The sequence below is a fragment of the Uloborus diversus genome, chromosome 8 (assembly GCF_026930045.1).
Source record: "Uloborus diversus isolate 005 chromosome 8, Udiv.v.3.1, whole genome shotgun sequence".
In the NCBI taxonomy this organism is placed as follows: Eukaryota; Metazoa; Arthropoda; class Arachnida; order Araneae; family Uloboridae; genus Uloborus; species Uloborus diversus.
This window is the reverse complement of record NC_072738.1, coordinates 48,622,806-48,639,761: the sequence shown is the minus strand read 5'-3', so window position 1 is coordinate 48,639,761 and position 16,956 is coordinate 48,622,806. Positions and strand designations below refer to the sequence as shown.

General features: G+C 32.3%; 1 protein-coding gene across 2 annotated transcripts in view; it reads right to left on the bottom strand.

Annotated features, from left to right (window-relative positions):
- The window catches only part of LOC129227893 (F-box/WD repeat-containing protein 4-like), a 34,262-nt gene extending 24,226 nt beyond the window's left edge, over positions 1 to 10,036 (bottom strand). Inside the window, exons 1-4 of one of the 2 annotated variants that reach the window (XM_054862512.1) lie at positions 9,730 to 10,036; positions 6,181 to 6,276; positions 4,372 to 4,551; positions 2,004 to 2,145 (exon numbers count right to left, since the gene is read on the bottom strand). In XM_054862512.1, the coding sequence (XP_054718487.1) occupies positions 2,004 to 2,145; positions 4,372 to 4,551; positions 6,181 to 6,276; positions 9,730 to 9,938 (627 nt within the window). In that variant the 5' untranslated portion in view covers positions 9,939 to 10,036. The remainder of the gene's footprint in view (positions 1 to 2,003; positions 2,146 to 4,371; positions 4,552 to 6,180; positions 6,277 to 9,729) is intronic. The other variant, XM_054862513.1, reaches the window with a different exon arrangement.
- Between the last annotated feature and the right edge of the window lie 6,920 nt (positions 10,037 to 16,956).

Here is a 16,956-nt window from a genome sequence, read left to right as displayed (position 1 = left end):
TGTTTTCATTCCATCGATTTCTGGCTTTGTGTGCATGTATCGCGTCAATGACCATAAGTTCCTTATGATTTTTTGCTTCTTATCCTACTCTTTCACACAACCTAGATTTTGCCCAAGATCTTGGATTCACTATGTAAGCATACATGTATATTAGCGGATATACTCGTAGATATATGTGGATACATGTACTGGTGTTTACACGTAAATGTACGTATATACGTCTAACAAGTATAGAATCGTGTTTACATGTAAGCATACGTATATACTCTTGCTTCCACATATATATACGTGAGTAGACACGTACCAAACACGCACTGGATATGTCCACGAATTAACTCGTGTATACCCGTATATGTATGTAAGTACACTACTGGCCGTTAAAATTGCTATACCAAGAAGGAATAGACTGAAAGCAAAATGATCATTTATTACTGGAAAAATCTCACATGAATGGAGGTTTAAGTACCCTGTTGCGCCACCTCTAGCTGGAATGTAAAAACCGATATGGTCGAGCATTGAGGTACAGCAGTTTCGTACAATGTCTTACGTCTTCTCGTACCACAGTTGCTGTAAACGCGCCACTAATTTGATCAAACATACAGGCTGTCCAATTTACTGTCTCAAGTGATCCCAGATATGCTCAATTTGTGACAAGTCACAAATCGCAGACCAGAGAAACTGATAATGCGGAAGAGGAAATCCCTTTACATCCTTGCTGTTTATGACCAAGCATTGTCATGTTAAAAAATGGTTCCTGGGAGCCCCGTCGTGAGTGCTAACACGTATGAGTTTGATCGAATGAGTGGCACGTTCACAGCAACTGTGGTACGAGATGACGCAGGATATCGTAGGAGACTGTTATGTCTCAATGCCCGATTGTTTCGCTTCAAGTACATCGTACATTCACGCTAGAGGTGGCTTAACAGGGTACTTAAACCTCCATTAATTCGAGATTTTTCCAACCATAAATGATCAATTTGCTTTAATTTTGTAATCACTTTCTAATGTCAATTTTATTATCACGTGTGTAAAATTTAGCTTCATTCTGGCAATTTCTTCTTGGTATAGCAATTTTAATGGCCAGTAGTGTATCTATCTACACTTATACATGCGTATATACATCGACTATACACGTTTATACTCAGAAACTCAGGTATGAACGTATATACTCGAGATACATGTGCAAACACGCAAATGATGTTCGTTTTGCACGTATATACTCGTATATACACGTGACTCGTATATACTCGTGTAGACATGTATACACTCCTGTAGGCAATCACGTATACATGCTAATATGCTCATGTATACACGAATATACTTGAGTAAGCACATGCATGCATGTATCTGATGTATACATGTATTTATTCATATATGAACATGTTTACTATTGTTTACACGACACGTATATACTCGTGCATACCCACATATACTCGTACATATACTTGTAACTATAAAAATAACCGAAATATACAAATAATAGGGTTATTTGTAACAGTTTTGCAGCTGTTTTTAACTATGACCACTTTACCCCATGCTATGACCACTTTCCCCCACCCCATGGGGTAAAGTGGTCATAAATACAAAGGGAAATGAAAATGTTATAAAACTACTTAAATCAATATTTTTTTCCCTGAAATTCAATGTACGTGTTCTTTAATAATGCAATGTAAAATAATAACAAAAAAAGTTGAAGTAATTAAAGAATTTATTGTATTTATTATCCACCTAAGTTGAAAACCTACGATTTTATGACCACTTTACCCCACCAGACCCTAGATCACATGATAAAAAATATTCTAAACAGTGAATTTTAAAACATTACATAATAACTTCAAGTAACTTACTTTAATTTCTGCAAATGATAATAATTTACATTAAAGGTATTTTCTTTTAAAAATAGTTTGGCTAAAACTGCAAGTTAAGAACACAAAAGGCAATATATTATACCATTTAAATACATAATTTTATAACGCAACTAGTGTGTCGTTTTAACCTAATACCTGTAGGTATCCATTTCTGCTTCCAGAAACAATTATATCACTTTTTGCATCTACAGCGGTGAGTTCAGGATATGCATTGGACTTTTTGCACATCTGACTGAGATGTAAATTTTTCTTTTTCCAACGAGCAAGACTGCCACAACTAAAAGAAGATTGAAAACTATTAAAACACATCACATGAAGTAACTTCTTTTTACTAGCTGAATTTAAAAGCTAACATACATTGTTAAACATATGATGCGATGACAGACAAAAGTTAGAGCAATCACATTTAGCAATAGTTTCTATGAATAGCTTGCAAAAGGATGTGTTGAAGCACCAAGCCTCTTGCTGCCTAAGCCTGGGCTACAAAGATAACAATAACATTGATTCCTATTGTAAGCACTGCAATATTAAACCCCCCCCCCCCCCTCTCATTATTAATGTGTGTCTTTGATTTTAATACCAATCGATCATCCAGCTCCTGCATGGAAACTCTACTTTGAAAAACTCAAGTTCAAACTTTACATCTGTTACTAGTTTGAGAGAGATTTCTCGTACACATATATATGTAGATATACATATATTTTTATCCTATGCTCGTCTGTAGCATTTCTGCCATTAATCGACAAGCAACCTAATAAGATGAAGAAGTATAAAAAGTGAATAAAATTTAGCACCCTTAGAGTTGTTGTTTAAAAACTAAAATAATGGGGCAGTTCCAAAGATGCTCACCGGCCATCTCACTGTGGCAACACAGAGGACAACAGGGCGCATTATTTACTCCAATTCAATGTTGATGTTTTCGCAAATATTGGTCATGTTCACTGATTACACGAAAACAAGCCCGAGAAGCATGGGCTTTGGGGCCCCTTAGTTTGAGCACTCCCCCCCCCCTCAAATAAAAAACTACCAAAAAAAAATCATAATGAATGTTCTCATTTGTTTTGCAATATAAAATTTTTCTAAAGAGTTTTTATTCTAGTGTAAGTTTAAAAATTAAATTGTTATTGCTGGCTCTGTTTTAACAAGGTTTATGAGTTCAGCCGAAAACTAACGCTATCCCATGGAGTGAGGAAACTATCTGAAGTGACATCTAGCATAGAATGAGACCACTCAGAGGTCTCTCCATGTCAGTACGGAGCTCACTATAACTGCTTGAAAAAGGCATTTATTTTGTTTCAGTTTATTTACAACATTTCAAGATGTTTGAATCTTTTATAATTGCTTATTTATGTAAATTTCAAATTACAAACATATTACAGTGACATTATCAAAACATATAAAAGTATTTATTCACACCCTCGGTTTTACTTCAGCTTGTAGCCATGCAAATGTTAATGGCATCAACCTAAAAAAAAATCAATGGTGCAGATTGCACCATTGATTTGCTTTTTTTTTGGGGGGGGGGGATATCATTTTATTTGGATTGTACACCATTTTTCTTGGGGGGTGGGAACCTGTGCAATGACAAAGAAATGTGTAATTGAGCATGTTCTTCGGTTCTGCAAGTCAAGGGGGGGCCCCACAGGTTTATTGTGCTTACAGTCCCAAAATTTCTAAATCAGGCCCTGCAAGTCACTTGAACAGACAAAAGCAATGAATTGCGGATTTTATTACTTTTATTGAGCAGGGAATTGCACTTTTTACCCACAGATGTGTCACTATATAAAGAAATCCAGTTTTTTTTTTTTTTGTACAAATGTAATGAGGCCTAGTAAAATAAAGGACAGAAAAAAAAAGTGAACTAATCAGGAAAATTTTACATTTCCTCAAGAATAAATGTAGTTAATGCAAGAGCAGCTGAAAAAAAAATGCTCTTGATTTCATAAATGAATGCAATGCTTAAAATTAATTTAAGTGTTTAAAGAAGGTGGTCCTTAAACACTTAAATTAATTTTAAGCATTGCATTCATTTATGAATGCAATTTTAAGCATTCAATTCAATTGCAATGAATGCTGTGGTTCATGACACTGGAAAAATTCAAAACTATACAATGTTAAATGATTCCATTTAAATGAAATGTATAACTATACAGCACAAAAACTAAAAAATTCTGATTCAAATTAATGTAAAAAATAGCTATAGTAATGAATATTGTGGACTAATTTTTATTTCTATGTTTAAACAAGTCCTTGGAAAAAATTTTGATCACATTCAAAATCAAATCAAAGCTGATTTGAAGAAAAAAAGAAGTCAGCCATATGCATTGTTTCATTTGCCACACTGAAAAACTTTAATACAATATTTTTGTGAGAGGATAATTTGGCCAACAGTACCCCCTGTAATTAAAGTAGAAGTTTTTAACTAGACATTTTAATAAATAATGAACTTTCATCAAACAAATATTTAAAAAAAAAATAAGAATCAAAAATAAAATGTTCTCACCACCCAATAGTTACAACTTCATCTTTATTAATAACTAAACCTGATAGTTCGTCCCAAATACATTTTGAAAAACTTTTTCCATTAATAGCACCAGTTTTATGACATCTATTGTATTTAAGTAAGGTTTTACCAGCCACTAATACCAGACATTCTTGATCAAGCTTGACTATTGGCAAGGCTCTAAAAAAAAAAAAAATGTTACTTTTAGTGGGAATCAGAAAAGTTTTAAAAGAAATAACACCAAACAAGAGTGAATCACATAGTACTGGGGAAGGAACCAATGCTACATAAAATGATTAAATTTTAAAAACATATTATTGTCTTCCCTAAAATCTTGTGAATGAGTTAACTATACACTTTCGCAACTACAGAAATTTACGTTAAACCTTCAAAGATGATATATTTTAGAGGATTTAAAATACAAAGAAATTAATGTTAAACTTGAAAGACAAATTTTCAGAAATTGATAATTTAAGTTAGGTTTTATTTTTTGCATTTTATATTGCTTTATGAAGTTGCTCAAATAATGAATTATAAAAATAATTTAAGAGGGTTTAGAAAAATATTTCAACAAATGCTTTTATTAATTTTATAAATTGATACTTTTTCTGGTATCAAACAAATTGAAAAGAATTTTTTTTTTTTTTTTCATTTCTAATAATCATCAGTAGATAACTTCTTTTAAACAACTTTGGCGATTGATTTTCCTGACTAAAAATCAAGTTTTCATTGGTCATATAATGCTGCATTTTCCTTTTTTTCCCAGTGAATTTTATCAACTTGCTGCTTTCTAGTCATGGGTTTACAGGTATGGAGGGTCCTTTTGCCATTCACAGAACTAGGTCAAACAATTATGGGAGCATTTTTGTTCCCCTTGCAATACTGAGACATTTACAATATGGTAAAACCACCACTTCTACTTTCCTTGAATTCTTATCACTGTTGAACCAGGCCCATCTCTACCAGGGAGGCAAACTGTTGGGACAGTAAAAATGACTTCAAGTTTTAATACTCAAGTATGAAAACAGTTGTTAACTAAAAATGCAAAAATACAGAAAAGAAAATAGTGTGATTTATTGTTTACTTTACTTTCATATTAGATTTTGTAGATACTTTTATTTCAAAATTGCAGCAACTAAATTATATTCTAGAATTAATTCATAAGCTATGTACACTAAGTATTACATTATGTGATAACATATTTTAAACTTATTTACAATAATAAGGGTTGTAGATGAATGATTGTAATAATGATAAATTTAAGCCATGTTTAAAAATAAATTTTCTGGATTTTCAATGGTTACAAAAACAACTTTTACATGTTCTTTTTCAGCTTTGTAAATTTTAGAGAGAGAGTGCTCTGTTAGAGGTTGATAATCAACCTTATCTAGGATCTAGATTGCTTCCAATTTATTCGCATTCAGTTCTTTAATTTTCCTATGTTCTAATAAGACAATGCTCAAAACAAAGTTATGCATAGTAATATTACCTAAATTTGTTTACGAAATAATCAATCTTTTTATTTAATAACCTGCCTCAGCTATCCCAACTAGCTTCAGTTTAAAATTTTGACTGTGCCCTTGTATTGACGGGGGGGGGGGGGGAGCTCCGGTCAGTGTTCAAAGAAGGGGGTGCAGAGTCTAAAAGGTTGAGAACCCCTGCTGTACATCTTTCTAAATGCAAATAACGAAAACATTTAAGGGATATAGAAAGTAATAAAATGGATAACAATAACTGCACCTGAGTTTACAGTGTTGCTTACTTTATAATAAGAAATAACATTTGACCTGAAAATGGATTAAAACATACTTTCTGTACATGAAAAGCGTAAATTTCTTCGAATTACACTTCCTCCAATTTAGACCAGTAATGCATCTCATTTTGAAACTCAATTCTTGTGGTGATCTAAAAAAGAAAAATATGACACTTCAACTTGATGAATGAAATTGACAGACTTATTAAACTACATTTTAGAATGTAATTGGGACAATAAAACAGTCGGGAAAAAATAGAAAAACAAAAATTTTTAAAGTTATGCACTACTTTGCAAATTAAGATCAATCAAAATAAAAATTTGTTTTGGTTTGACAAACTGTTGACATTAATTGACAGAAGAAGAGCAAGGAGGGAGAAAAAATAAGACATCATTACTAGCTCATGTTGGGTTTTATATAGCTAGTTGGAATAATTCAATCTTTCCTAAACTCACTGAAAAACATAACACTGAATAAGAAGAAAAATGATCTATTAATATCTGTACCTTAGAGCCAGAGTGACGTAAATAAAAAAATTAGGATTTTCCGTTTATTAGAGCATTGTATGTGGAAGGCCAGATCGAGCCATGTGAACTCAATTCTAAAAAAATATATGTATATAATTATTTACTAGGGTTAAAAGAGCATGCATCCAATTTTTGGCATGCGCCAGACAAAAGTTCTTCCTCTCCCCTCTGAAGTTGCAGTGACTTAGGTTGTTCTGGCTCTAAAGTACCAGGGTTTCGGCTTCGGTCACAATTTTTGCAAAATGCTAAAATACAATTTAAATTACAAAACTGAATCAAGACATCTTCGCTTTTTTGCTTAAATAAAATAAAAAGAAAAAGTAAACAAAACCAATGCACAATTTGAGAGAGGAATCAAGTATGACAAAAGTGAACTTAATCTTATTATGATTTTTAGCTAACATGTTTAAACTACTATTAAATTCAACAATAATTTGTCTTAATAGGTATTATGTCCCCAGAATAAATGCATTATTGATGTTTTAAAATTCAAACTTGTGTTCTCTCAATACTAAATACAATTCCAAGTTTTTCATTTCAAAATTGAAAAGAATATTAGCTGCTGTGTTTATTCCGTTTTGGTTGATTCTAGAATTTCACTTTCAACTCGAGATGAAACAGATAGAGGCAGTAAGAAAAATATGTAAACATATTCATTAATCATCGACAATAGCTTTTTGGAAAAGCTATTTTCACAATACTGTCGACCTTGCTTAATCGAATATCGTCGGTTCCAAGAAATATTATTTGATTAAGCGGGGTATTCGATAAAGCGGGAAAATTTCCTTTACCTTCCTAAATTGACAATATTTGTCTTAAAATGTAATAATTATAAATCAATGGCTTTATGATATTTGTAAAAATTTTTAGAAATAAGCTAAGTAAACAAAAGAACTGTTTAGTAATTTATTCATATGTTATAGTATGCATAACATTTTAAATAAATAGCTTTCAACTTGAATTATGAAATGTTTGTCTTAGCACCTTATTTCAGTGCAATGTCTTTTGAAAAAAATTCTGTAATAGTAGATTGCTTGCTCCAAGGTCTTTTGGCAACACTTTTCCCAAGTCCTTTTCCCCCTTCTCGTCTAGCGTGTTTTACATTCAATATTTTTAAATTTATTATCGTCTGAAATGTGTATATTTCTTCGTGCTATTTAATTTAGTTATCGACTGTGTTGTTTATTGTTTTTTGTAATGGCAATGACACAAGATATTATAGAATGGAGGAAATGTTTTGATGAAAAATAGAAGTTTTTTCAAGCCCGTTGAAGGCAAAAAACAATATTTCATATTTATTTGTCAACAGTTGTTTTTATTTAACTTAATTCTAACTTATTCAAAAATATTTTAACAAAAATATTTGTGATATAATATGTGATAAATATTATTCTATTATCTGGGGAAATTATTCGATTAATTGGGGACCTTTAACATTGGGTGTATGGAGAAATAGTTGGTTTGGGAGGTTTTATTCCTATAAGCGGGGTATTTGTTTATCCGTTACCCGATTAAGCGGTGCTCACAGTATTTGCTTTTTTGCTGCAGGGCTTTTGAACTCAGCTTAAACCCTGTAAAGTACAGATATGAGGCATGCATAAAATGCTTTAAAAAGAAATAAAGTGTGAGGCTAAGCAATGGGAGTTATACCATTTTCAGCAGAGTTGGGTATTTCAGTCAACTTCGGGATTTGAAACGCTTTTATCGAATATCAGAGTTAGTTACATTGAAGTGTCAATAGATAGGGCTGAACACTTAATTTTGCTGAGCATAAGTTTTTTCGTTTTTTTTTTTTTTTTTTGAGAAAATTGTTTTTTAATGGCATAATGTAGTATACCTACAGATTAAGAAAATGCGTAGCAAGAGAATAACATCCTGGCACATTCAGAAGACTCATAGTTAATATCTTGATAAGGATTTAAATTGAAGCACTTTTCAAGGAACATCAAAGACTTATTTAATTATTTTCATGGACTCTAGAACCGTTAAAATTGCTTAAAGCACTTCATTTGCAGTTTCAATCTCAGATATCTCAACTTAATAGTATAGTTTTGTAATATTTTTTCTTGTGCTGAACAGATTGAAAATATCCACTAAAAGTAAGACAAAAACAAGCTAAAAGAAAAGGAGTTTCAAAATATTGAATTCGGCATCTGAAACATGTGAGTCACAAAAAATTTTTCTCAAGCAATATTTTATGAAAACGTGATTACCAATTTTTACATTTTTTATGCAGGATATAGCAAGATGCTGAATTCGGCATTTATGCCTTTCACCTTTCTCTTGTATTTGTTAAGAAATTTTAATTTCAAAGTTCATAACCACATTTTTATAAATTTTTCAAGATTTTAATCAGTTGAAAATGTAATTTATTTTTTCACTTCTTTTTTTTTAGGAGCAATTATGTAATTGTTTGAGAGTTGGAACAACCAACAAAGATGGGTTCTTCAGCTATAGCTTGTTTAGCTGAATCTAACACTGCTTTAGTCTTGAATGAAAAACAGTGGAAGCTATTTTCCTGTCTAAGACTTAAAAGTATGCCTAGAAAAAGAAACTAGGCTGAATGAGTTCACAACAAATAAAATGAAATTTGCAGCAGCAAAAGGAAGGATTCAATTATAAATTAACAATATTAATAAAAATATAGAATTTAAAAAAGCTAAATCCCTAATGTAGGTAGAATTATTAGAGTTCATTACGCAGATAATAAAAATCTGTCACTTATTATTTCAAAAACCATTTTTAAAAACTACAACTTAAAAATGGAAAAACGAGAAAGAAGTTTATTTGCTTTCACATGGTTTTGGGCCACTTAATATAGGCTCGGAGTATACTTATTTATTTTTTAGTTGCAGTTAAATTTAGTATGGAGAAGCATAGGGAATTTTAATGATTATAGAATGCACAATAAATTAAATGCTTTGATTCTTTCTTCAGATGATTTCGAAAATTACATAATTTTGCATACAATGATTTAAGTTGGCAGATTATTTGAAACATTGCTTTCTAAGATAGATGACTGACATTTGTAACCGAAAATTTTATTTCTAAAAAATACTTGTATTAAAAAAGCATACCTCTCTCTCATTCTCGGAGAAAGCAAATTGCTACCTAGAGCAAATTTGCTGTGATGAAGCCACATAAAATCATTTTGGAGCAAATCACGAAAATATCTACAAGTCTGCGATAACCTCGCTATTGATTTTAAGTCGCAAGATACAATAATTTTCGTAAGAATTTCAAGAGGAAATGAAAATATATGAAAGCTTTCACTATTACACATCATTCTTTATGTAAATTAGTAAATAATAACAATACTAATACTAAAAATCAGTAATAACTCAAGCAAAATTCTTCCTTTTGGTGTTGTGTTTACATTTTTTTAAGTTGAAGGTAAATGTGTTGCCATCGAGGTAAAAATATAAATAAAATTAAACTTGCTTCATCCCACTGTGCGTACGTTCGAAAAGAGCAACTGATTAACCTAGGAGCCTCGATATAAGCTAGAGTCCCTACATGATTGGCTTTTTCCACACCTCTTTTTTACTTCCTTTTACAAAAAAGGAAGTATTGTATTAGCGAAAAAAATTTCACTCAAAAATCGACCTTAATTTCCATTTTGTTCACCCCCGAATGAATGTTAATTTTTTTTTCGACTTGACCACACGTGGATAAGTGCCTAAGAACGTATTCGCAACTCCAACGAACTATAGGGGGCACTGCAGTCACTGTCTAATGGCCGACTTAAAAACTAAAACAAACGCATGTGGTAACGAAGAAAATGCTAAAAGTGTTGTGATTTTTGTTCGTATGTATGATATTTTTCGCTTTATTCTTTTTAAATTAATTTTCAAAGTCTTGTGGATATTCTGGCCCACGTAGAAAGAAATGAGAATTCAAGAAGCATTACTAAACGTCAAAGATTAATGCAAACTACGTAGTTCGTAGTTCTAAGCAGCTATTTCTACGATGTTGAATTCGATATTTATCAATTCTTGATAAAACTAAATAATAATTGTGGCCTGACAAGAACAACAATTAATGCTAGATAATTCAATATGACATTACAAATTATTATCGAAAGAAGATGATACTTCTTTGCCTTGCTTGGCTAGCGCTTATTCGGAACTCCAGCGATCGAATACGCTACCTTGCGGTGATTTATAAAACTGCGTCTGCACCTAAAACATTGCCACGTTGCGCATCACGTGTGTCTGTTGACGTAAACACAGGCAGTTTGTTCTGAGTATTTATTAACGCAATCGATGTGTCTTAGTTTGCTTTCAGCTACAGAAATTAATTCGTCCCTTAGTAGTATTCTCGAGCTTCTCAAAATAATGTTAGTTTTTCTTATTTCTTTCAAAAAAGTATTAAATGGTGGAAGCGTAAACAAGAAAAGTCTGGATTAACAAAATTGGATAACGTAATACCAGGTAAAATTTTTTATTGTTTTGTATGAATTTGTAAGAATATGAGTTTTTTTTAATCTTAAATTAATTTAACTAATCATATTTTACAGCAGCATTTAGTTGGAATGGACAGTATGCAAAATATTTTCTTGAATTTATTATCGTAGAACAAAATGAAAAATGTTTAACCGAGAAAGAATTTACTTTATTCCTTTTATTCTCAGCTGAAAGGTTTCGCCAAATCTGTTTAGGGTTATAGTAGTTTTAGTATTGTGCAAGCAAAGTAGCCTTGGCGAGTTTTCGCATTTTTAGTTAAACCATTTTTAATTTTTATCATGAGTGGAATAAAATGATAGTAAGATTACAGAATTCGATAAGCAAAAAGAAATAATGGTCAATCAACTGAAAAGAAAACTACCACCATATATAAACTGTGAGTACACATTTTATTTATTTTGTTCTGAGTGAATTTGAATCAGTTTTTCAATTCGATGGAAAAAAAAACGAACTTAACAACATTGACTGGACACTTTTCCTTAACCTAATTCCACATAAATGATTTAAATAACCTTTGTTACTACAGTATCCTACTGAAATAGACAGTATGCAAATAAATTTTCTTGAAAATATTTATCGCAGAACAGATTGAAAAATCCAGAAAGAACGTTAAGAATTTGAACAATAAAAAATAAAAGTTCGCCAAAAATCTGTTTATAGGCTTATGGTTTTAAAATTATGTGAAAGAATAATGTATCTTGACAAGATTTCGCATATCAGGTAAATCATTTCCATGACGAATGAATTAAATGCATGATTTCTTTGGATATCCAATCATATAGTCATAGAAATAAATTATCTAGTGTTAAACGTTACTCTTGACAGTCTGCCACGTATGTGCACTATGTGACAAAAATGTCAACAAATGCTGGAAATGTCACGAAACTGAACTTAATATGTACTAATGTATAGAAAAAACGGTACAAAATGAAAATGCCGTTCGAAGCGAACCAAAAATTTATGAATTCCGAATTCAACATCGTGAAAATGGCTGCTTCAGAACAACTTACTGTGTGTTCTGCATTAATTGTTTACTTTCGTAATACTTTTGGATTTCTAATCTCTTTCTATATGGGTCAGAATAACCAAAAGACTTTGAAAAATCTTTTCAAATGAATAATGCGAAAAAATCATACATACGAACAAAAATCACAACACTTTTAGCATTTTCTTCGTTACCACATGCGTTTGTTTTAGTTTTCAATTCCGCCATTAGACAGTGACTGCAGTGCCCCCTATAGTTCGTTGGAGTTGCGAATTGTTTTGCATTTGTTGCTGAAGTATTTCTCTCGAATTCCCGAATCGGTTAATTTAAAATTTTTCTGTTTCGATTTTTCTAATTTCTGAGTTACGATTTAATTATATGTCAAGTTATGCAAATCATCTACAGAATTCTTACGGATGTATGGCGGTAGGTTTCTTTTCAGTTGATTGACCATTATTTCTTTTTACTTATCGAATTCTGTAATCTTACTACCATTTTATTCCACTCATGATAAAAATTAAAAATGGTTTAACTAAAAACGCGAAATCTCGCCAAGGCTACTTTGCTCGCACAATACTAAAACTATAACCCTAAACAAATTTGGCGAAACCTTTCAGCTGAGAATAAAAGGAATAAAGTAAATTCTTTCTCGGTGAAATATTTTTCATTTTGTTCTACGATAATATATTCAAGAAAATATTTTGCATACCGTCCATTCCAACTAAATGCTGCTGTAAAAGATGGTTAGTCAAATTAATTTAAGATTAAAAAAAACTCATATTCTTACAAATTCATACAAAACAATAAAATTTTTTACCTTGTATAACGTTATCCAAGTTTGTTAATCCAGTTTTCGCTTTCACCATTTTCAATCAATTCATATTTTAGAAGGAAATAAGGGAACTAACATTATTTTGAGAAGCTCGAGAATACTACTAAGGGACGAATTAATTTCTGTAGCTGAAAGCAAACTAAGACTCAGCGATTGCGTTAATAAATACTCAGAACAAACTGCCTGTGTTTACGTCAACAGACACACGTGGAACGCAACGTGGCAATGTTTTAGTTTCATCGGCAGTTTTGTAAATCACCGCAAGGTAACGTATTCGAGCGCTGGAGTTCCGAATAGACACGCCAAATATCGATTTTGACGATTCCCGAGTTAATTACAACGAGTTTTCTCGTGACGTCTGTATGTACGTATGTATGTATGAGCGTATGTGCGTATGTATGTCGCATAATTCAAGAACGGTATGCCCTAGAAAGTTGAAATTTGGTACGTAGACTCCTAGTGGGGTCTACTTGTGCATCTCCCCTTTTGGTTGCAATCGGGTGTTTCTAAAGGGGTCTTTTGCCCCTTTTTTGGGGGAAATCATTGTTAATTTTGATGTAAAATAAAATGGTGTTATAATTTGTCGGACACTTGGCGATATATCGCCAGTCTTTTGGTCGCCAAGTTTTTAAGCCAACTTGGCGAAAAATTTGGCAGATTTTTTTTTAATTTAATTTTAATTTGGCCATTGTTGGTGATATTTAGAGGGTAAACTATTGAATCACATTGAAATTGCCATTAATAGGGAAATGACATTAAATTGGAGTAAAAGGAAGTCATATGATGCACACATCAGCTCGTTTTTTTTTTTTTTTTTTTTGGAAGGGGACGGATTTAACCTCTTGATGGGAAAAGAAATCTTTTGAAACATTTTTTAAAAGATGACTCCTTTACAAACATTTTACAGAAGATCGTTCAAAACTGCGTTTTCAAAGCGAGAAAATCAAAAAATTCCCCTGGGAGAGTCGCCCCTCTCTTCTCTTGCCAACAGCATTATTGATTGATAAATTTCCTGAGAGGTCCTCGACTATCTCCTACCCCAAACATCCCCTAAAATCGTCTGAAACCGCGTTTTTCGAACGATAATTCTCTCGTTGAAAGGCTTCGAACCTCTCCTGTCTCAACACTTAAAACCAAACTTCAAAAGAGATTGTCTGGTATAAAACTTTTTAAAACTACAATTTAAAAAAACAATTCTGAGGAGAATCCTCCGGACCTTCCTACTTTTGAGAGAATATTTTACTAACTATTAATTTCATATTGCTAATAATACTTAAAATCTAGATCTAGTAATGTAAGAGAAAAGGAGCCAGATAAAAGGGACCTCAATGAACATTTTTTTTTAAATGGTTCTCGTCAATTAATAGTGGGCAATAAAGTAAGGATCAAGGTGGCCCCATCCCAGGACCTTGGGCAATGCGGGAATTGATCCAAGACCCTCAAATTTTATGAACTCTTAAAGCTTTTTTCTTTAATTTATAGATTTACTTTGATTTATTTACTCCTTATTTTTTTATTTGTTTGCGAAAAAAAAAAAAAAAATGCTAAATTCAGCAACAGTGACATTTTTTCTAATTTGTTATTAACAGTAAATTATAGGTGAAATTCTGAAAAAAAGTAAATAAATAATTAAATAAGTAATGAACATTAAATACATCGTGGTTGGTATGCGTAAAACACCTTCATAAAAATTCAAAATAACCAAATTGCCTGCAGCACCCATCCCTCTCCTAACGTTATACATATAGCTTGAAATTGGATTTTTATATTTTCAATATCAAAAAATGTCTAGGGACAGCCACCAAACCGTGACATTTCTCCTGATGTAATCGAAGATAACTTAAAATGGGCTTTTATGTATTTATTTTTTTTTAAAAAAATCAAGAGGAAGCTATTCGAACGCTCACCATTACCTGAAAACTAAACCACCAAAGATTCACTAAAATAACAGCATTAAGTTTCCAATTTCAAAACATTTCCAAGTAAGACAATGAGACTCCTAATTTCATTCCTCCCCCTACAAAACACCCCTTCTTCGCCCCTAAGGTCTCCAAAAATAGCCTTTAACAGCGTTTTTCAAATTTAAATTTCGAAAAGTTTCCCGGGCATAGATGGATTCAGGACTGAGTTCTGGGGGAGGAGGGAGAGAGAAACATTTTTTTAATGCCCCCCCCCCTGTTTTTTCCCCCTGTAGTGCATAAGGCCATGCTTTACATTTTTGTGTGTCGTTTTTATTAATGTGTTGCATGCTGTCCTTTTTGAACTGACTTAGAGGGGGACAATCAAAAGAGTGACGCAGGGATCCCTTTTAAGTGGGATCTAGAATATCTCCAACAGAGGGTTCGAGGGTTTCTCTCCCGAATGAAAACTTGTAAAACGGTATATAAAATTCTGCATTTTGCTGCCTTTTAGGGTAATTGGATATACAAAAATCTTTTGAAAAATAGGCAAATATTTTTCTTTTTTTAAAGTTATGTAGGGGAATGTGGGGCAAAGTGAAATGGTGAAATATTTACTCTACTTTTAGCTCCACCTATCCGATAATATTTTAACTATATACTAGCACGTATATAGTCTATTCCAGTCAGGGAAAAAATACCACCGAAGGTTAAAGCATATGATGATACAGGCAATTTTCAAAAATTGATACTTATGTTGTAATATTTTGCTGTAAGTAAAAAATCATTTTGTTATTATAAAACGATAAAGATCCTGTTATTAATATTTTAAATATTAATTGAGATTTTCTAATATAAGGTGAAATATTTATTTAGTTAATATTAAGCTTATTTGTGTTTTGAATATTTTGCACAATTAGTCAAGTACATCTACATGCGGGGCAAAGAGGATATGGCAAAGTGAAATAGTTTATTTTGTTTTACTCACTTAATCATTTACTAAATCACTTACATATTCATTTATTAATTAACTTATTTACGTTCCTTCATTTGTAATTCACTTATTTATTCATTCATTTCACTTAATTTCTTATTCATTCTCTCTTTTACTCACTCATTTACTTATCTTCATACATTGATAAATTTATTTATTTAATTTTACGTTTATTACTTTCTTCTATATCTAATATATAGAACAAAGTATTGGATTCGTGCAAATTTTCGAATTTCGAATTTTGACGGATTCGAACGTTTTGAGGTGTGCTGAGTCCATTTCGACTATTTTTGGAAAATGTCTGTCTGTCTGTGTGTGTATGTATGTGTGTATGTGTGTCACGTCTGTGTGTGACTAGTTTTTTGTGGCCGCTCTACAGCAAAAACTACCGCATGTAATCGAACGAAATTTGGTACACATATGTGCCCCTATGTGAACTTGTGCCCATTGGTTTTTGGCGCGAATTCCTCCAAGGGGGGTGGAGCAATGGGACGTTTTTTGAGTTTTGCGATACTGCTATTCCCCAGGAAGTAACTGGCAGAATCAGACAAAATTTGGTCCATATGTTGTCCCTAACAGGTACAGATCCTGATTCAATTTTGGTGTCAATAGCTCAAACGGGGGTTGAGCTATAGAACTTTTTTGCCGACAATTGTGACTGCTTTATCTCAATAAATAATGACCGTAATCAAACAAAAATTTATCGACAAGTAGCCCTTAGAGGGTATAAGAAATGATTCTATTTTGGTCTCAACAGCTAAAAAGGGGATGGCGCAATCGAACATTCTTTTTTACTTTCTTCTATATCTAATATATAGAAGAAAGTATTGGATTCGTGCAAATTTTCGAATTTCGAATTTTGACGGATTCGAACGTTTTGAGGTGTGCTGAGTCCATTTCGACCATTTTTGGAAAATGTCTGTCTGTCTGTATGTGTGTGTGTATGTGTGTGTGTGTGTGTGTGTGTGTATGTGTGTCACGTCTGTGTGTGACCAGTTTTTTGTGGCCGCTCTACAACAAAAACTACCGCATGAAATCGAACGAAATTTAGTACACGTATGTGCCCCTATGTGAACTTGTGCCCATTAGTTTTTGGCGCGAATTCCTCCAAGGGGGGTGGAGCAATGGG